At 38.2% G+C, this 19823-nt stretch overlaps 1 protein-coding gene across 1 annotated transcript in view; it reads right to left on the bottom strand.

The window, feature by feature from the left end:
- Positions 1-1804: 1804 nt before the first annotated feature.
- Positions 1805-19823, bottom strand: part of ARHGAP18 (Rho GTPase activating protein 18) — a 120473-nt gene continuing 102454 nt past the window's right edge. The window contains exons 13-15 of the mRNA XM_054569945.1: positions 7469-7593; positions 4729-4790; positions 1805-3244 (exon numbers count right to left, since the gene is read on the bottom strand). Of these exons, the coding sequence (XP_054425920.1) occupies positions 3153-3244; positions 4729-4790; positions 7469-7593 (279 nt within the window). The 3' untranslated portion in view covers positions 1805-3152. The remainder of the gene's footprint in view (positions 3245-4728; positions 4791-7468; positions 7594-19823) is intronic.

Consider the following 19823-nt stretch of genomic DNA (forward strand, 5'->3'; position numbering starts at 1 on the left):
CACCCAATCCAGTCAGGGCTCATCTGTTTTCTTTTTCCTTTCCTTTTTTTTTTGTTTTTTTTTTTGGTTCCACTTCACTTACATCCTTTCAACATACAAATAATTTTATTTACTGATTAATCTATTTTCTTTAATTCTTTATTTGTCTCCCTCCACTAGGCTGGAAGCTCTATGACAGCATAGCTGTTTTGCTCACTGGTGCACCTCAAGGGTACAATATGCCGGGCACATATGTGTTGGTGACCAGTAAGTATTTGTTGAATGAAAAAACAAACATGTCTATACTGAAATAGGGCATCATGTCCTCTATCTTAGACATCCCTTTTTTTACTTTCCTGGTACAGTCTTTTCTCATTATGTTCCTTCTGCTTGAAACAGACATTGCCAAAATGTCTCATTCCAGCTCAGAAAAATCTCTTCTCCTCCTCCATTCAGTAAGTTAAGGATACAATCGCACTAATAGACTGAACGCAGAAACTCTGAAATGAATTATTATTTACAATTTTAAAAATCAGTGATCAAAATGAGAGATCTATGGTGTTCTTACCTAACTGCCTTGCAGATGCCTACACTAGGTCTGAACCACTTAGCTTTGAACTCAAGTTCACTTTCAAAGCTCAGTTCAACTGCAAAGGAATCCCTGACCAATACTGCCACCTACTGATGAGTAGGTGAGAAATCAGACAATGAGGTTGAAAGTGTACTCCAGTTTAAAGAAAGGAGGGAAAGACTAAGATGGAAAATCTCAGGAAGTCAGAAAAGAAACTGTTTTCCTCAGACTGTTAGCAAGGAGTTTACACTGAATTCTACAGCAGGAGTAAACAAATACTGTGTAAGTATAAAGAATTACAAAAACCCCTCTCAAAGAAAAGCAGCATCTCTGTAATATTAATAGGGCAAACAGTTTTCTATAAATGCTAGCTCCCTACTTTCACAGCAACTCCCTTAAAAGTTAGGATGTTTAAGACTCAAAGCAAATATATATATTATTTTTATATTCCCTCACACACAAGCAAATCAAAACTAATCTACCCTGAGATTTAAAATTTATGAGGGGAAAAAAATTGCACAAAAGGCATTTAGGTTAATTCCAAGGTATTTACATATGAAGCTCTACAACAAACTGGTTTCTCCTCTGTAGAAGTGTAAATAGACAGCTATCTTAGTTATTTAAATGCAATTGTTCAATGTCAATGAATGTGAGTCATGAGTTCTAAGAAAAACTCAAAATAAAATATCATTTTCATATTATTCACCAAGATCTGGGACTTTTTTATTATTAAAAGCCTAACCCGCCCCTTCAACCATGGGTAGTAAATGTGGTGAAAATTAGTTGGCATATACTTCAGGAAACCATCTCTCTGAATCATTACATTTACTACTCTCTTTTTTGAAGTTGTATACCTGAACTGTTTTAAGTACTTCATTTCGCTTTTATATTGTTAATTGTTTTCATTAAATTAAACCATAAAAACAGCTTGCTGAAAAATTAATATATATTGTCAAAACCAGAAACAGAGTACAGTGTGTTCTGAAAAATCCTAAAGAATAGAAGTTTGCTAAGAAAAAAAAATAAAGAAGGAAACAAGTTTCTATCTTCCACATCTTCCCACTTTAAAAATTACACAGGAGCACTAGAAGCAACAGAAGAGTAGAAGTAGCTTTTAACAAAAACAAAAATAGCCCATTAGTACAATCATGAACACATAGGATTAAAAGTAATAATTCCAAGAGAAGATAATTTAGAAAAATGCATTTAATTATAAAAAATTTTAAATAAAAAAGCAATGGCACAAATCACCAAAATGTTAACTGATCATATCCACAGGCTGTTGTAATTATAGGCAAAAAATTTATGACTGTTCTCATTAACAGCATTTTCCCTAATTAGAGTGACATCAAGAGCTCCTGAGAATGTGTAATTTGTCCTAAAGTACTACCAACAGTATCATAAACACAGTGTGTGCTGCATTCATTTCCATCACCTTTTATTTACTACACTCTAAACTCACAAAATATTGAACATTTTTCTCTCACTTTATTCCTCTTATTTACAGTACAAAGGCTCATCTCTTGTCACAGTATGGTTTGTGCATTAAAATCCCTGGGAATAGTACTTTCCACAGCATTTTAATAAATTTACTCTGATTATTTAAAATAAGTATACAAACAAAACCTTGTTCATATGACTGTATCATGCCCAGAAGAATAACTCTTCCTGCAGACTTATTTATAAGTTTAAAAAAATCCCTTTCTGTAGAATATATTCTCAACCATTACTGGATTAGACTCTTATGCATATTTATCTTGCTGGTATGACAATAGGTAAAGCTAGGTACGACTTTTTAAATTTCATTTAGAAGAGGACAGCATACGTGAAGTGATTTGGCTTTCACATTCTTATTATCCATAATCCAGTTATCCACATGGATATATTTTATTTATTTTTAGGATACAAGTCTTTAATGGTTCAATAATAACTGGCAGTTTCTGACAGTTCTATTTTCTTGATAGTGGGTACAGTTCTGTGCACATATGTCAGATGAACTGAAAAAATGCAAATCACTTCATACGATACAGCAGGGAGAAGTGGAATGTTATTGTTTGAACAAATGATTCAAGGAGATGAATATTCAGCATTCAGTAGTCACAGGAATACTGTTGAATTCAGGCTGTTTTAACACGTACTGTCTTCACAAGTTGCCATACCTAGTACTGGTTCTCATTTTGGTTAAAAAGCAACCCTAATGGGGGGAAGGCAAATGTGAGGAGGAGAGAAAGGGAAGAAAGCATATATTACTGTGTATATGATTTTACAAAATAAAAAGTGAAAGAGAAGAGGGTATATTTCATATAAAAAACACTATGTCACATCTGGGCACATTTTACAGAGTTTATGAAAACAGCCTACAAGCTAATTAAGCCACTTTCCTCTCACTCCAGAGATAATTATTTTCTAATAATATTAATAATAATAATTAATACAATTCTGGCAGCAGCACAAATCTATCACTTCTTAAGGCTTGAGAGTGTTACTATTCCATGGTTGGGTACATTTGAATAATAAGAGTCCTGCTGTTTCTTTTATTTACACACTTGACCCAGCAAGCATCACCAAAGAAGTCCTTGCAGTTATCCGCAGCCCAAGTCTCCTACGACGGCTTGGGCTTTATTACCCACTCGGCCTGCGGGTTGAGCCGATACAAGTCCTCCATGTACGTGTCGTCATCGAGGCAGCGCTCCCCTAGGAAAGATGTGTTGCATTTGTTTAATACGGTGGGTGACGACAATGCAATTTGAAACCTAAGCCTAAGTCTTAGACTTAAATATTTTTCATTCTTTGTTATTTCCCACAATATTATAAAACTTTAATATCAGAAAATATTAGCGAAGTCACTCTTGTAGTATGCACAAGTTTCAAATTAACGTAGGAAGTTGAAAATACTTTGCGTGATGGGCTTTTAAATGGTTCCCTGAAAGTATATTCCCATTTATTAAAAGTGGCAACGGTTTTGAATCTATTTCTAAGGAAGAAATCACACTGAACTCCCGAAATCCAGGAGGAAAAACAAAACCAAATATATTAACATTTAAATAATCCTTACTAATAAAGTTAACAACTCCAGGTTTCTAATAGAGCTGTTGTTTTTAGATTTTAAAAATGAGCCTTCATGTTTCTGCATTCAATTTTTAATATTAACTAATATTTTTAAGTCTCAGAAAAAATTATTCAAAACATCATAAAATACTTTCAATCGTTATTTTGAAATAAACACAATTTTATTTATTTTTTTTAACAATTTCACTCTTACCACATAAGGGTCAAAAAAAAGAAGAAAAGTTTACTTTAAATTTTATTAAAGACATGAGTATGACAAATGGGCAAATAAAATATAAGACATAGTCAAAATTAATCCATTTACCCAATTTCTATTTCCTAAATTACCAATGAATATATCTGTGTGTGCATGTGTGTGCTATTTCGTAGGCAATCAACAATAGCAAAAATGACTCTTGCTTCACTAAGAATACCTCGTACTGTAGCATAATAAAAGTGTTATCTTGGTCTTAAATAAGCGCAGCCACTTCCTTTATTAAAATGTGACATAAGGCCCTGGCTGGTGTGGCCCAGTGGATTGAGTGCCAGCCTGTGAAATGAGAGGTCACCAGTTCAATTCCCAGTCAGGGCACATGCCTGGGTTTCAGGCCAGGTCCCCCATTGGGGGCATGAGAGAGGCAACCAATCAATGTCTCCAACTGGGGACATGTGAGAGGCAACCAATCAATTTATCTCTCACATATAGATATTTCTCTGCCTCTCCTTCTCTCTCTCTTCTCTCTCTAAAAATAAATAAATAAAATCTTTTTAAAAACTGTCAGAGAAAACTGTTATTATTTTTTAAAAGTGTGACACAAGCATATAAAAAAGAAAAAAGCTTTGAAAAACCTTATTAACCATTCTAGAAATTCTATCTATTTTAGGGAACTTGCCTTGGCTGAGATTCAACATAGACGGGGATTTGTACATAACAAATTTGTACAAAACAAACAGGGTCTGATGAGAAAGGCCAAATGACTAAACAAATCCACAATACTCATCAACTGTCTACAGTGTGCTATATTTTACTTCTACTAAGGTCCCTCTCCCCCTCCCCCACAGACATAAATAATAATCATTGGCAATGTCAAGTCAGCATATGGAGTACAAAGAGAAAAACACGTGCTCACCAATATTCCCTCCGATTTCATACAGAAAAACTTCCCCTTTCTTGAGAGTCTGGGCAATCCCACTATTAGGGACAAAACAAACCAATTAGTTATACCATCAGACAGCTTGCAAGTACATCACTTTAATGTGCTTGGGGAATTCTAGCTTGTATGGAAAATTCATAACTTAGACACACTGTAATTATCTACACATTTGTTTTTTCCCATCTGTTAAATGTGCCTAATAGGTAATAAAAATGTCACACCTGTAAATTAAAATAAACGGAATCATACATCTGAAGTTAATATCTAAATTTGTAAAATCAGAAAGAAAATAACATAACATTTTCGTTGCCAATGAAATTACTGATATGATCATCTACTTAGCATAGAGGCCAAAAAGGTCTTCACAAAACTGTGAAAAAGAAATGTTTGCACCTTAATTTTCCCAATGCATTTATTCAACAAGCATTTTTCATGGGTTTGCTGTGCCGACTGCTCTACTGGTGTGCAATGCGAAAGGAAAGAACTGGACATGGTTCAGAACCCCCCTGTGTTGGCCGTCCAAATATGGGAGGTATATGCACTCAAAGTGGAAGCAAATACTCATTAGGAAGACTTTACAAGTAGGGTGCATTCACAGGTTTAAACTCCTCCAAAAATAACTCTTCCAGGTGCTAGGTTCAAACAATAAAAATTGGTAGAATTCAGTGCTTTTCAAAACTCTTTGTTTACTAATTACCTGAGAAACCTGCTAAAAATTCAGTCCCAGTGCTCTGGAAACTCTGACTTAGTATGTCTAGGTAAAGCCTATGAATCTTTCTAAATGCTCTATAGTGGGTTCTGATGCATGGAAAAGAGTTTGTGAACCGTTGATATAAGGCCCTGAAGACACCTTCCCTGGAACTGAGAAGAGAAAACCAAGTATGACTTTTATCCAAACTGTTATGAAAAATATGGTATGGTAGAAGCTTTCCTAACCAACCATTTAATGACTACCACTGTCCTTCGGTACCTTAAATGTTAAAGTCACAGTTGAGTATATTGTACAACTTCATTGTCACATCTTATATTATCTGCAAGTAGAGGAACAAAAGTACTGACTAAATTGAGCACTTGGATCCAGAAAGTAAATGCTGTGTAAATTAACCAGGTCTAGCCTGGAAGAGAGGCTTATATCTGAAGTCTGACCACATCTTCAGGTACACATTCCGGCGGGAAGAACGGCAACAGCCGGTACCTACTAAGTCATGGCAGGGACTAGAGCAGAAGCGGATTGACTTCATTTTAGATCAGAGACCCTTCGGAGAGCAAAGACATCTGAGAAATGCCAACTGCTCCCAGGACTTAACCCCCCAAAATTCCAACTGCCCCTGAACTTAATCCCCTAAAATTCCATGTATTCCCAGACTCTGCACCAATGACGCCCAGATTCATGATGCTCTCTAGACTCCCTGGCCAGGCTGGAAAGAGGTTGAGGACTGTCTGTGGAGAGAGAAACCACAGACTGAGGTTTCGGCTCCACCACCTATGAAACGTGTGACCTTGGAAAGTCTCTGTTTTCTTATCAGTAAAACAGAAGTAATATGAGCGCTTACTTCAGAGCGTTGTTGAGAGGGGCATTTATGCCGGCTTACTGAAAGCCCGGATATTACCCAGAAGGCTCTCTTTTATTTCATCCCCATCTGTTCACTGCAGAGGCTCATCTCTTCTCCCAATTTATGAATACTGAGGGGAAATACTTGAACATATATTTTTATACCCCTTCCAACACCCAGCAGAGAGCCTTAAATGGAGCAGAGACTTATTAAGTGCTGGTGGTACTATATTAAAATGAGAGAGGTTTGGAAGAAAACTGCACTGCACGGAGGCCCCTAAATGTTAAAATGAGGAGATAAAATTCCGCGGAAGGCTAAAACAGAGTATTCCTAAGCCAAGGCGGCAATGCCCCTATCTCCCTGCCTTTATAAAAATTTAGATGAGCTCATTTCAGTGAGTAGAAATGGGGGGGAGGGGGCATTAAATATAACTTTAGCTAAAAATAAGAATTCAAAGGTTAAAAACTGAAAACCCAGTATACTTGTTTGAACCTTGAAAATTCAAGAAAAGATACTGCAAATGTTTCGGAAAGGTAGACTCTAGTATTGTCAGACCGATGCCAATGGCTTGCAAAGGACCCCTCCGACCCCCCGCCCCAGAGTAGAGGGGAAGGCAGGCATCCCGACTGAGGGCGCTGTGCTTTGTCCTGGAGACTTCAGAGCTCAAGGGCCTGGTTATCCTCCCTTAATCCTTTATTCCTTATGTGTTTAGATGCAAACCTTTTTTATTCACTATATTTTATAGGAAAAGTTGTATCGTTTGTTTGTTTTAATCCCGCCGTATCCTAATTAGTGATTATCCTAACACACAGTAATTAACCTCTAATCAACATATTCTGGAAAGTCTACTGAGCGGTCTCCTGTGCCAAGCCCACTGCGGCCCATGAAGGGGTGCTCAAGACATCACGCTCGAAACGGGCTCAACTTGAACACAAACTGCACCAAATGAACTCAACTTATTCCAACAGTCTAATAATTGAGTCTGCTCCTTTTTTCTGCTGAAAAGACAAAAATTTGATGCACTTCCCACCATCCGCAGCTACGGGGGGGGGGGGGGGGCGCACCGCGAGGAAAGGAGGGGGCAGGGAAAGAGGGAAGGAAGGAGGGAGGGAGCAGGCAAGTGACTTATACCGTAAAATAATTAAAACAAAACAGGCCTCTACCTTTCTTGGCTGAGAAACCTGGCAAGTACATCACTGGCTTTTAGTTCTTCAGTTAGCTGTATTGCCATGGAAACTTTCGAAAGATGGGGAGCTTGCACTCGAATCACTCCCTGAGGAACGTCAGCCTGCAAAGCAATAATGACACTGGAACAAAGCTGGCAGCAGCTGGAACATGGGACTCTGTACAATGCATTATATGGTAAGTGTGCTTAACTGCTATGCATTTTACTTCACTACATAAAAACCTTAACTACTGTATAATGTAATTTGCTAAATTACATCAAACCTCAAATATCCTCTTAATGGTGATAGGGGAACTTTATAATGCCTGAGCAGTAATGCTTAATTATTTTTAAAGATGTAAAGAATGACAGCAATAACCATTACTGCCATATTAAGTGCTGATTTCAGAGTATTATCTACTAGAAGGTGCTTCCTCATGTAGCAATTTATGAAATTGAATCAGAAAAAGTTATTTTGTGTGCTATTTCAATGTATGCATTTTTAAAATCTTCCAGCATGTTCACAAAATCTGACAAAAATTTTTGTTCCTAGGAATATTTCAAAAAGAAAAGAAAAAGAAGAAACATACTGTTCCAATATATCTGTATTTTGTTTGGTCCTCACTTGACTAATGAGCTTACACTGTGACCACACACTTTAAATTTACAATAACCAATTCTAAACCATTTGCCAATGGACGTTAAGAACATTTTGTGTATTTGGAAGGACAGCAAGGAAATATTTTGAGGATTGTCATATCAAAATATCAGCTATGGCATTTGAAATGTTAGGCCTAATTAATTCCTAATCATTCTGCTAAAATAAATACTAACTTATTCTTTATAAACATATGTCTTAGACTCTAGAACAGCATGCACAAATGTTTAAATATAATGCCTTACACATTACAAATACCCTGTTTAATACAACTTAAATTTATTAAGCATCTACTAAGTACCAGTCATTGAGCTAGGTCTACTTACTTAGTGGATAAATAAGACACAAATCCTTTCTTGAACAATATTATTTTGGGGCTCAAATATCTTTTCTTAACATACATGCTTCTGAATTGCTTTTGCTTTTGCTTTTTTTTAACATAAAGCATGGATATAACACAAATATAATTAATGTAATTTCAAAGTTCAACAAAAACTTGGTTTTATATGGTTTTAGAATTAGGCTGTATAAAAATGTGGGTGTCTCCAAAAGATTTAAAACTGCTTTTCAGTAACATTTGAAATGTAGGGTAGGAATAAGAAAAGAAGCTATACTGCATAAAAGTGTGCATGGGAGCCTGGGATTGTTTAAGACTCTCCATCACTAATGCCACTCCCAGGGCTACAAACGCCTGTTACACCTGCAAAGAGATCGTAGAGAGCCTGCTGCCAGACCCAGAACCCTGCCGGCCTCCCCTGACTGGACACAGGCAACGCATCTGGGGTCACGCACTCGCTAACTAACCTGCTGGGTGAGGGACTGCATTCCTAGCGTCGTTGTCCTGAGGGTTTTGTGCTCAACCTGATACCTGAAAGATGCCTCAGTCCCAATGGGTACCCAGATCACCCGCCTCCTGCTTCACCTCTCCCTTCCCGCCTCGGCCCCTGGCTTGGTTTGCTCACTTCCAATTCCTGAGGCGTGTGAATTGTAATATGGCCTGATACCTAGTCTAGTCTCTGACCTCCACCTTGCTTATAGAATACAAGTCTAAAAATTTACCTTTTTCTTTAATTCTGTGACAGATTTTATTTTCATTGGTAACATTTTGGAAAATGAGCTACTTCTTACAACAGATGGGGCATTGCACATGGGAGTGTTGTTACCTTTTTCTTTGAAAGCAGTTGTTACATTAATGGGTATTTTATAACTCAAGGATTATGCTCCATGCGCCTCTCCCTGGGGTTCTCTTTCTAACATATCCTCCTGGCCTGGCCTCAACTGCATGTTTCCTCAGAGGACACAGGAAACAATGCGCTGGCCCTGACAACTTCAATGCTGGAGTGCAAATCGTATTAGCAACAGTTGAAGCATGGAGTCTGTGTTCATAAAACCCAATCCACCTTGTCTACTCAGTTAAGGGAAACAAATATTGGAATTTTGGATTCTGTTAGCCTATTATTATATTATTGAGGGCCTGAAATAGCAGGTAGGGTTTTCAGATAGTCAGCTACTCTATGCTGATTTAAACATAAGGGAATTCTGCTTGAGTCATAGAGCCCGATATTCTTACATATAGGTTTTCTTGGTGAAACAATATTGACAAACATTGTTCTGATAACTGCATCTTATCAAACCCTAGAATATCCAAGAAATAGGCAAATAAATGAGTTACAAAAGCAGAAATGACCCAGAAAAGTAACACTTTGTCATAGAGAGTTCAAGGACATGGCAACCTTACTCTGCTCCCTGCCTTTATTCCCACTCTTCTGTGTAGCACATTCCACTGTTTGAATACAAAAAGGCCAGCCAAAATTCACTATAGACACCATGATTTCCTGTCTTTATGTATGCACTATTTCATTTCTGAAATACCCCACTATCGATTTTCAAGGCCTAGCTCAACTACCTCAGACTCCATGGAACCTTCCATGATCCACAGGGCCAAAGGAAGTTCCTTCTTCCACTGAAATTTGCACTGAATCTCTTTTATAATCGAGGTCCTAATATGGAACACCAGTATCCTAGTCACATGCCACATGTTTGAGCTACATCGGTAGCCATCCATCAATATTTAGTGATTAAATGAGTCTTTCAAAAATCTCTCTCACTAAAATAGGTAGGCTAATAATAGTACAATTTCTCTAAGATAAAATAAAGTATAATAATGTGTATTTCCTTAATAGTAAAAAATAGTTTTTGGAATGTTGTCTAAAAGAACGCCAGTTCATTTGCCTCTATCGACCACATGGTATTCCCCCTACTCCTGAAGATAGAAAGGAAAAAAGAGTGGAAAAAAGGAATTAAAGAAGCTACCAGAGATAACTCAGTCATTTGCTCCTGCAGGGAGCCAGCGACATCAGCAGGCATCTGCTTAAGGATGCAGGCCCCTTCTCCAAGGCATCTTATGAACTGCTGAAAGCCTCTCATAATAACATGACCACAGCCTGCACTTTCTCTGTGAGTTCAGGAATCATCCTTTGCAGAGTAAGGCCATGCTTTCTTATAACATGCAGCCCTACAGTCAGCATGGAATCGGGGCTGGCGCCCAAAAGCAGCACAGCTGACAAAGGAACCCAGAGCCTCTCTGATCACTAGACTGGGAAGGAAAAGTTCTTGACACTGGCTTCTGAGGGCCTCAGAGCTCTCCTGTGAGAGTGAAATGTTAGATAATGGCCGTATTACGGCGTGGGCCAGCAGACAGGGACTGGCATCCTACAGGCTCCTTATGGCTGAGGAACTAAACATTTCTCACACCCTTCCTCTCAGTGAGAAGGAGTGAAGCTAGGCCAGCTCTGGAACAGGTTTAGCTCTGCCCAAATGATTAACTGTACAATTTGGACTAATTGCACACAGAAATGGAATACCAATGCCCTTGAAAATCTTTTCGTTGAGATAGTAATGGTAGACAACTCCTTCCAAGGTGGACTGGCCACATCCCTGACAACTGGGGAACCTTGTGATCTACCAGGAAGGTGTATGTTGGGGTGGAGATGGGAATATTTCTCAGAGGGTTCATTTCTATGGTAATATGCCCCAACCCAATCCTTCCAACAACAGAAAGATTGAGGGTGACTCAATTTGACTCTACCATGCCCTTTACTGTTGGAATTTAACTGGTAGATGCAACAGTTAAAGATAAAGGGATTAAAAGTTTTTTCTGGAAAGTTTTTCCTGGATATCTTGACAAGAGTAGCCAAATGATATCTACTAAAGATGATAAACAATAAATATGCCAAAGCTCTCATTTAAATGGTGTATGACAATTACTGTTAAGCTTCAGAATCATGCTGTATCAAATACAAAAGCTATTAGTATACTAATTACATTGAGCTGCCAAGCTCTGAACAGACACAACACGCCTGATCATTAAGCCAAACAGTCTGTTCTTAACTTTAGCCATAATATTAACTGAATCTGTGAATACATTATCTTTGTAACCTTCCATTCTCACTTTTTTTTTTTTTTTTTTTTTTGGTACGCTGTGAACTGAAGTTACGTGATGTTCAGCAAGACTGGAGAAGAGTAGTATTTGACTAACACACCATTAAAACTGAGTCACAAGAATTGTACAACTTACAAAATGTTAGTTAATTTCTTATGCATGCAAAGACTATTGTAATAGAGAAAATGATCTGCTAAGGGTCCTTACATGTTTTACATTTTGAACTAAAGTACAATTTTAAAAATATGGTCTTATTTATTATTTGGTTAAATAAACAATGACTGGTATTTTTCATAAGGGGTAGATAAGAACTACATTGTTCATACTTTTATACTCTAGAGATTAGAAATGTCAGAGCTTTAGAAGAGACACTAATTTCTTTTTTTAATTAAAAGCTAATTTAAATGTAAAGCCACATTGTTAATCCTACAGAGAAACCTTTTATCTTTAAAAGGGCAAATTGGAAATATAGCTACCTCAAAAAAAAGGATAGACATCATAACACATATTTTAGAAAATTAAACAAGGACATTTTAGCAAGGTATCTTAAACTAAAATGACATCATCACCTTAGTCAGACTGGAAGTAAAAACACAGAAGGTGTTCTCTACTACCTTGAACTGTCCCTGTTCTGATTATAATTGGGCCTTGGTTATCCAAATCCTGAAACTTTTACCCAACTCACAGATGCAGATTAACTTCCAGAGTTAATAAGCATTTAATTTACAATGAAATAAGTTCTGATATTCTTCCCTTTTAACGTGGTATTTTTATGCACTATAAAAAGAATCAAAGTATCTTAAACAGAAACACGATATTGTGCTTGATATTGTAATTTGATTTTCCACATGGGTTCCCAAGTAGATCCAGAAACTGTTTTCAAACCTAAAGCAGATGCTTGAAATACTACCTGCAATGATGCCCTGGGTCAGAGCTAGTCCAGGAGAACAGAGATGGACTTTCTAAGAGGGGATGTGACTGAAGACACACAACCCATCACAAACAACCCAGAGCGCACACTGCACTGCCACCAGAAGGAAGCAGCAAGATTTCACTTCCAGGCAAGATGGAACAAGGTCAGAAAAATAAGCTTAATTATTGGTGATGGGTTTATGGGGGTTCATATACTATTCTGTTTTTGTGTATTTAGAAAAATCACCTAATAAGTATGTGTAGGAATATCATAGTGCAAGACACTGCTAACCATATTTTTGGTTAAACCCCAGTAATCTGGTCTTACCCTCTCATTCTATAGCGGAAACTGAGGTCTAGAGATGTAAAATGACTTGTCATTGTCTAAGCACATGACTCTGATATGCAATGGTGGTGTGTATGTACATGCATGCGTGACGTGCTTATGTGTGGGAGGGTATGATGTCAATCCCAAGTATTAATTGAAGGCTATCATTAAATGGTTATTTGTAATGGTCTACATATATGTTATTTTTCACTAAGTGTTTCCTTCTCCCGTAATTAAGAGATGATTCTCATTATTGAAGAAATTCAGGAATTCACGTTTGTGTCAAACAAATAACATGCTGTAGTTATTAAAAATATTTCTTATTAAGTAGGTTGAGAGTGTATTATATTATTTACCTAGTCAAGGGTGTCTTAACATAAATGCTTGATTATATATAGTTAGCATAAATAGCACAGAGAGGGCTTTAAAAAATATGATTCTTGTCTTACATTGTTCAATCTCTGGCCATCTGGCTTCTTCCATCAACACTCACTGACAGTACTTGAGAGAAAGTCACAACTAACTTTATAAATGCAAATTCTAGTGGGTCTCTATCCAGTGTCCCCCTTACTCAACTTCTCAGCAGAATTTGGTGCTACTAACCAAGCTCTTTTCCTTTCTTTACTCTTCTTCCCAAGCTTCTTAGACACAACAACCTCCAGTTTTCTTTGACTTCCTACCATTTGTTGACCTCTTTTACCAGCTCCTCATCCATAGACGACTACATAAATTGGTGTCTCCAGAGAGCTGTCTTTGCCTTCTAATTTTCTCCCACAACACATTCACTTTGTGTAACATGAAACACTGTTGTGGCTTCAACTACAATCTCTATACTGATGCCAAATGCACACCTCCAGCTCAGGCCGGTCCTGCAACTCAGCCCATGGTGTCATCTTTCACACAGCCATGCCCACACCAAGCTACTACTTGTCAAAGGCCTGTTCCTTTTGCATGATATTTTTTTTGGAGAGTTTTTTTATTGTATTTTTTTCCCATTACCATTGATCCCCCTTACAAGCCCCCCTCCCGCACCATGATCACCACACTGCTGTCCATGTCCGTAAGTCCTTTTTCCTTTTTGCTCGGTTCCCTTACCATGGACTTCTCCCCTCATAGCTGTCATCCTACTCTCTATCTGTGATTTTGTCTCTACTTTGCTTGTTAATCCAGTTCGTTCATTATATTCCATATGTGAATGAAATCACACAGTATTTGTCTTTCTCTGACTGGCTTATTTCACTTAGCGTAATGTTCTCTGGGTCCATCCATACTGTCACAAAGGGTAGAATTTTTTTCTTTTCTTTTTTTTTACAGCCAAGTAGTATTCCATTGTGTAAAAAGGTGCCATAGTTGTTTAAGTCACTCATCTACTGATGGACACTTGGGCTGCTTCCGTATCTGCAATATAACACTGCAATGAACATAGGTGTCCTATGTTCTTTCGAAGTAGAGTTTTGGGTTTCCTCAGATATATTAGAAGTGGGATCACTAGGTCAAAAGGCAGATCCATTTTTAAATTTTTGAGGTATCTCCATACTGCTTTCCACAGTGGCTACACCAATCTGCATTCCTACCAACAGTGCCAAAGTGTTCCCTTTTTTCCACATCTTCACCGGCACTTGTTTGTTGACATATTGATGATGCCATTCTGACTGGTGTGAGGTGGCATCTCACTGGTTTTAATCTGCATTTCTCTGATGATTAGTGACATTGAGCATCTTTTTATATGTCTATTGGTTATCTGTACATCCTCTTTGGAGTAGTATCTATTTGGGTCATTGCCAATTTTTTAAATCAGATTGTTTTTTTTTAGTATTGAGTCTTACAAATTCTTTATAAATTTTGGATATTAACCCTTTACCAGATGCATTGGCGAATATGTTCTCCCATTCCATGGGCTGTCTTTTTATTTTGTTGATGGTTTTCTTTGTCGTGCAAAAACTTTTTAGTTTGAAGTACTCTCATTTGTTTATTTTTTCTTGTTTCCCTTGCCTGAGGAGATATGTCAGAGAAAATATTGCTACAAGCAATACCCAAGATTTTACTGTCTGTCTATGTTTGTTTCTAGGATTTTTATGGTTTGGGGCTTACTATTTAAGACTTTAATCCATTTTGAATTTATTCTTGTGTGGCAATGAGAAGATGGTCTAGTTTCATTTTTCTGCAGTATCTGTCCAATTTTCTCACCACCATTTATTGAATACACTATCTTTAGCCCATTGTATGTGTTTGCTTTCTCTTTTTATAAAGGTACGGGTTTATTTCTGGCCTCTCTATTCTATTCCATGGATCCGTGTCTGTTTTTATGCTAGTACCATGCTGTTTTGATTACTATAGCCTTATAGTATAGCTTGTTATTAGGTAGCATGAGTCCTCCAACTTTGTTCTTCTTTCTCAGGATTGCTGTTGCTACGTAGGGCCTTTAGTGATTCCATATAAATGTCTGAACTAAAATCACCCAAGGTGAAATTGGCAAGTCATTCTAGGGTCCTCCTTCTTCCACACCCCTCACATCCAGTCAGCTTCCACATCTTGTGGGTCCTACCGGCTCATATTTAACACTTCTTTCCATTCCCGTTGCAGGCCCTTGGCTGAGCCCAGGAGTCTTTCAAAAGCTCTATGTTAAACGTTTTATAATGGCAATAAAACATGTTCATTGTGTGACGACTCATAAGCCCAGGATTGGCATATATCACTCCTTAGAGTTTTTCTGTATTCTGTGAGGACACAGAGGATAACAGTAAAGAGATCTGGACTAAAAAGTCATATAGATTAGGTTTCAAGTTCCACCACTTCCTATCTAGATAACCATAAATTATCTGAGATTGCTAATCTTCACTTTCCTCATCTGTAAAGAAAAATGAGACAACAATATACTCCAATTGAATTACTATGAATATTAAAGGAAATAATGTTTATAAAATGTTTAGCATCATTCCTGACCTGTGGTAAGCAGTCAAAATAATAATAATTATTACAAATATAGCAATATAATATTCACTGACTTATAACTCCATTCAATGTGTTATGAATATCTTCGAGGGTCAATATATACACTCATATTTTCATGGTATTTCATTCTTCAGATATGCTATAATATATTTATCTAATCACCTGTATCTTTTTTTAATGATTTCTAATTTGGGCCAGTATTAAGAAGATGGCAATTAACTTAGGCATAATTATTTGCATGCTTATCGTCCTGTTACTCCTTTTGAAAGAATCTCTGAGTGTAATAGTTCTCAGGCCTTTGCCACAAGCCAAATGCTCTCCAGAAGAATTCTACAAATTTAAATATATAGGGTCCGGCACAAATAATGCACCCCCTCCCCTCTTTTTATGCGTTGGTAATCTATACCAAATCTTTCATTACAAACTCAAAGGCATGTAATTCTGTAACATAACAATATCACACTCAAGCACACCCTATGACATTTTAGGTGAAACGTTCAATTTACTATCCATCTTGTTCGAGACATTCACGTACCCTACCAACCACATGCCATGGCATTACTTCTGCCAGACCCTGTACACTCCCATCCACAGTGAAATGAGCCGACATCTCCTCCCTAGCCTCCTATCTTTCGCCCCTGCAGGACATCCTTCACCTGCCTTCATAGCAACTATTCTAAGGTTCCGGGACCCCCTGCAGACGCCAAAACCCAAGGATGCTCAAGTCCCTTACATAAAATATCACGGAATAATCTGTCTGGTCGGCCTTCCACACCTGCAATTCCCAATTACAGATCGAAATATAGATTTCAGTCAGGAGTTAGTTAAATCTATAAAGGTGAAAACTGAGGATACGGAGGGCTGAGAGTATTTACTGGGGAAAACAAAAAAGAAAAGTCTGCATATAAGTGGACCTGTGCCGTTCAAACCTGTGTTCTTCAAGGGTCAACTGTAGAATCGTATCACTGCGGGCACACCCTCAGCAGTTCTCTGTCACGTGCGGAACAGAAGCCCAGCTCCCCTCTGAGCCCTATTCCAGCCTTTCCTCTGCCCCTGCCCCTCCGTGCATCTCACCGGCCATTCAGTCTGACCTAACTTTCCCTCCAAACATAGTCAAACGTCCACACGGAGATATCTAATGGACAGCTCACACTCAACAGGACCCAAATTGAAATTGCGATCTTCCCTAAGTGTCACCTCCATCCTTCCGATTTCCCAGGACAAAACCCTCCAAGTCATTCTTGATTTCTTTCTCTTACAACTTCTAATATTTCAGCATCGAGAAATCCCAATGGCTCTAACTTCAAAAAAATATCCAGAATCTGACCACTCCTCCACATCTAGTGCAAACACTGGTCTCTCACCGGAGTTATAACACGGATTTCTTAAATGGTCTCCCTATTCCATCCTTACTCTCTTAGAATCCATTCTCAACTCAACAGCCCCAAAGATCATTTTCAAAACACAGACGGGTCAGACCTTCGCTCAGAATCCTGCAATAATCCTCCCTCCCTCAGGGCAAATCCCAATTCCTAACAAGGCCTTATATAATCAGGTCCTATTGTCCCTTTGACCTCGTGTCTTAAGATCATTCCCCTTGCTGGCGCCACTCCAGTTGCAGTCATTCCTTTCTGGTCCTTAAATATCTCAGGCATGTCCTGCCTTAAGGCTTTTTGTGTGTAAACTGTTTCCTGGGCCTGGAATGCGCTTCCTCAGGTACACACACAGCTCAGCTCCCTGAGCTGCTTCACACCTTGCCTAATGAATAATGCTTGGGCCACCCAAGTTAAAACTGTAAGAGGACCCCCCAGCCCCTTTTCCTGCTCTACTACTTTTATTATCTCAGAGCATTTTACCACATACCAAGATACTAGGGGATCTGTGCATGCTACTCATTTTTGTTGATAGAATTTGAGTTGCACAAAAGCAGTGATCTTTGCCTGCTTTGTTCCATAATATATTTGAAGGGTCTAGAACATCGCCTGGCACATAGCAGGCATGCATCAAATAGCAGTTTAACAAATACAATAGTCCAGGCTGTTTCAGGTCGTATAGTTTTGGGCTGCATATTCAAATGACCTGGGGGAAAGAGTTAGGAAACAAGGCAACAAGCCAGAAAGCGGGGTGTAGAGTGGCTCAGAGCAGAGCAGGTGGCCCATGTTCCACCAGAGGGAACTGATGCTACTCAGACTCAAGCAACTGTTACCCTGCAGGAAAACAGGTCCCCTGTTGCAAGAGGGCACAGGGGCATGCTCTTACACCCAATTTGTCAAGTTTAGGTAGAAATCCAGACATTTATGTTAAACCTTTTCGTTTTCAAACTCTGGCAACTGATAGAAATGCAGAAAAGTCTGATTATTTAGTGACTCACCACATATTTATAGTATGTGACATTATCTTGTACTTCATTGTTGAGTTGTAATAGTTTTCTGTGTTTTATTTCTTCCTCCTAATAAAATCATAGTAACGAAAAAAATTCTGGCAATTGACTAAAATTTTTCAACCCAAACGAACTGCCACTGTGGGCCAGGATCACACAGAGGCTACCCCGCTGCTGAAACGCTTCCTCTGCTGGTGGGACCTCGCTCTCCAATTTGCTGCCTGAATAAACCCTGTGTGTTCTGCGTGTCTCAGCTCCACTCCCCAGTGAAGTGCCTCCGATGCCACCGCCTGCTGTGGGAGTGTCCCCGGTCAGGCTTCCCAGTCGGTCGGGCTTCCGTCCTGCCTCCAGCCCCCTGCACTCAGCCCTTCCAGCCCCATCTCCCTTTGAATAGCTCGCAGGCAGTGAGGGCAGAAGCCAGGAGGAAAACCAAACCTCAGGGAAATCGAGTCACAGTTAATACAGGACAAAACTGAAATTTAAATCCAGGTTTAAATCTCAAGCCTTAAACTGAAGGCAGGGCTTCTAACTAGTACAGCGGTAAATCTCAGACCAGCTCACGCCTCATGAACCCAAAGTAAAAACTAAAGAAATCCAAGTAAGTGTGCTGTTTTTTTCTGTAAATGACAAAAACATTTAAATGTTACCAAAACAGTAACTTTTAATTTTTACTTAAAAGTCTGTTATTAAAAAAGTAAAACACAAATTTTGTTTCCTTAGCTATATACTGGGCTTTAGAATATCACATTACAACTGCCTTACAAAAGACACAAGGTTATGAAGTCACCTAAATTAATTTGAAAGGCAGGACTCCTAAACAAGAAGATAGTCACATGTTTATAATGGTTCTAGAAGAAATAAACATCCTAAGTTAAACAAAAATGATTTATCTCAAAAATCCTTTGTAATCTATGATATCAAGCCCTTTCTCAAAAAAAATGAACACAATTTAAAACTCCCCTTTATTAAATTTTGTTCTTAAAGATAGTTAAAAATTGACCAACAATCTTTAATGAACAAGAAAATTTCATTTTGTAACAGTGAGAGCTACCAATAAATAAAGGTGGGGTGGAGGGGCGGGGGTGTGTGGGTGTGTGTGTGGGGGGGGGGTGTGTGTGTGGTTTTTCACCTACTAGATTCCTAAAGTAGGCCAAAGCAGAAATAGCAAAAGCTGATAGCTGCATTTCCAGATTATTCCACAAGATGGCAGCATGTAACTGAATAACCTCAATGGCATGGTGGTGGGGGTGTCTTCACCAAAAATAGAACAATAGAAAAACCCTTTCATTTCATGTTAAGGTTTCAAGTCAGAGCTTTGGTAACTCACTTCATATATGTGTTTTCATGGACACCTAATTATTTTAAGTGCAGTTTTTAATGTATACTTCCAGAAGTTTATAAATACTAATATTTAGATATTTCTTTAAATACTTTAATTTATTCTAACTTTTTCCAAATTCTTCGTATGATCCAACTAAGAATCTTTACTTACTTACTGATATCCAGGAAGTATCCCAGACACAACACAAACATTGGTCTATTTGTCTCTCTGGGTTATTTTTTTCCCATTTTACAGATGGGAACACTGAAGATAAAAGATCAGTGGTTCACACAAGGGGCTCCTTACTGGCTAGACATTACACACTCTTGGGCAGCTGGAGTCTCCAGGAAGTCCTTTGTT

The sequence above is a fragment of the Pteronotus mesoamericanus genome, unplaced genomic scaffold (genome assembly GCF_021234165.1).
Source record: "Pteronotus mesoamericanus isolate MK-2021 breed Mesoamerican mustached bat unplaced genomic scaffold, CSHL_Meso_final contig_20, whole genome shotgun sequence".
NCBI classification, from domain to species: Eukaryota; Metazoa; Chordata; class Mammalia; order Chiroptera; family Mormoopidae; genus Pteronotus; species Pteronotus mesoamericanus.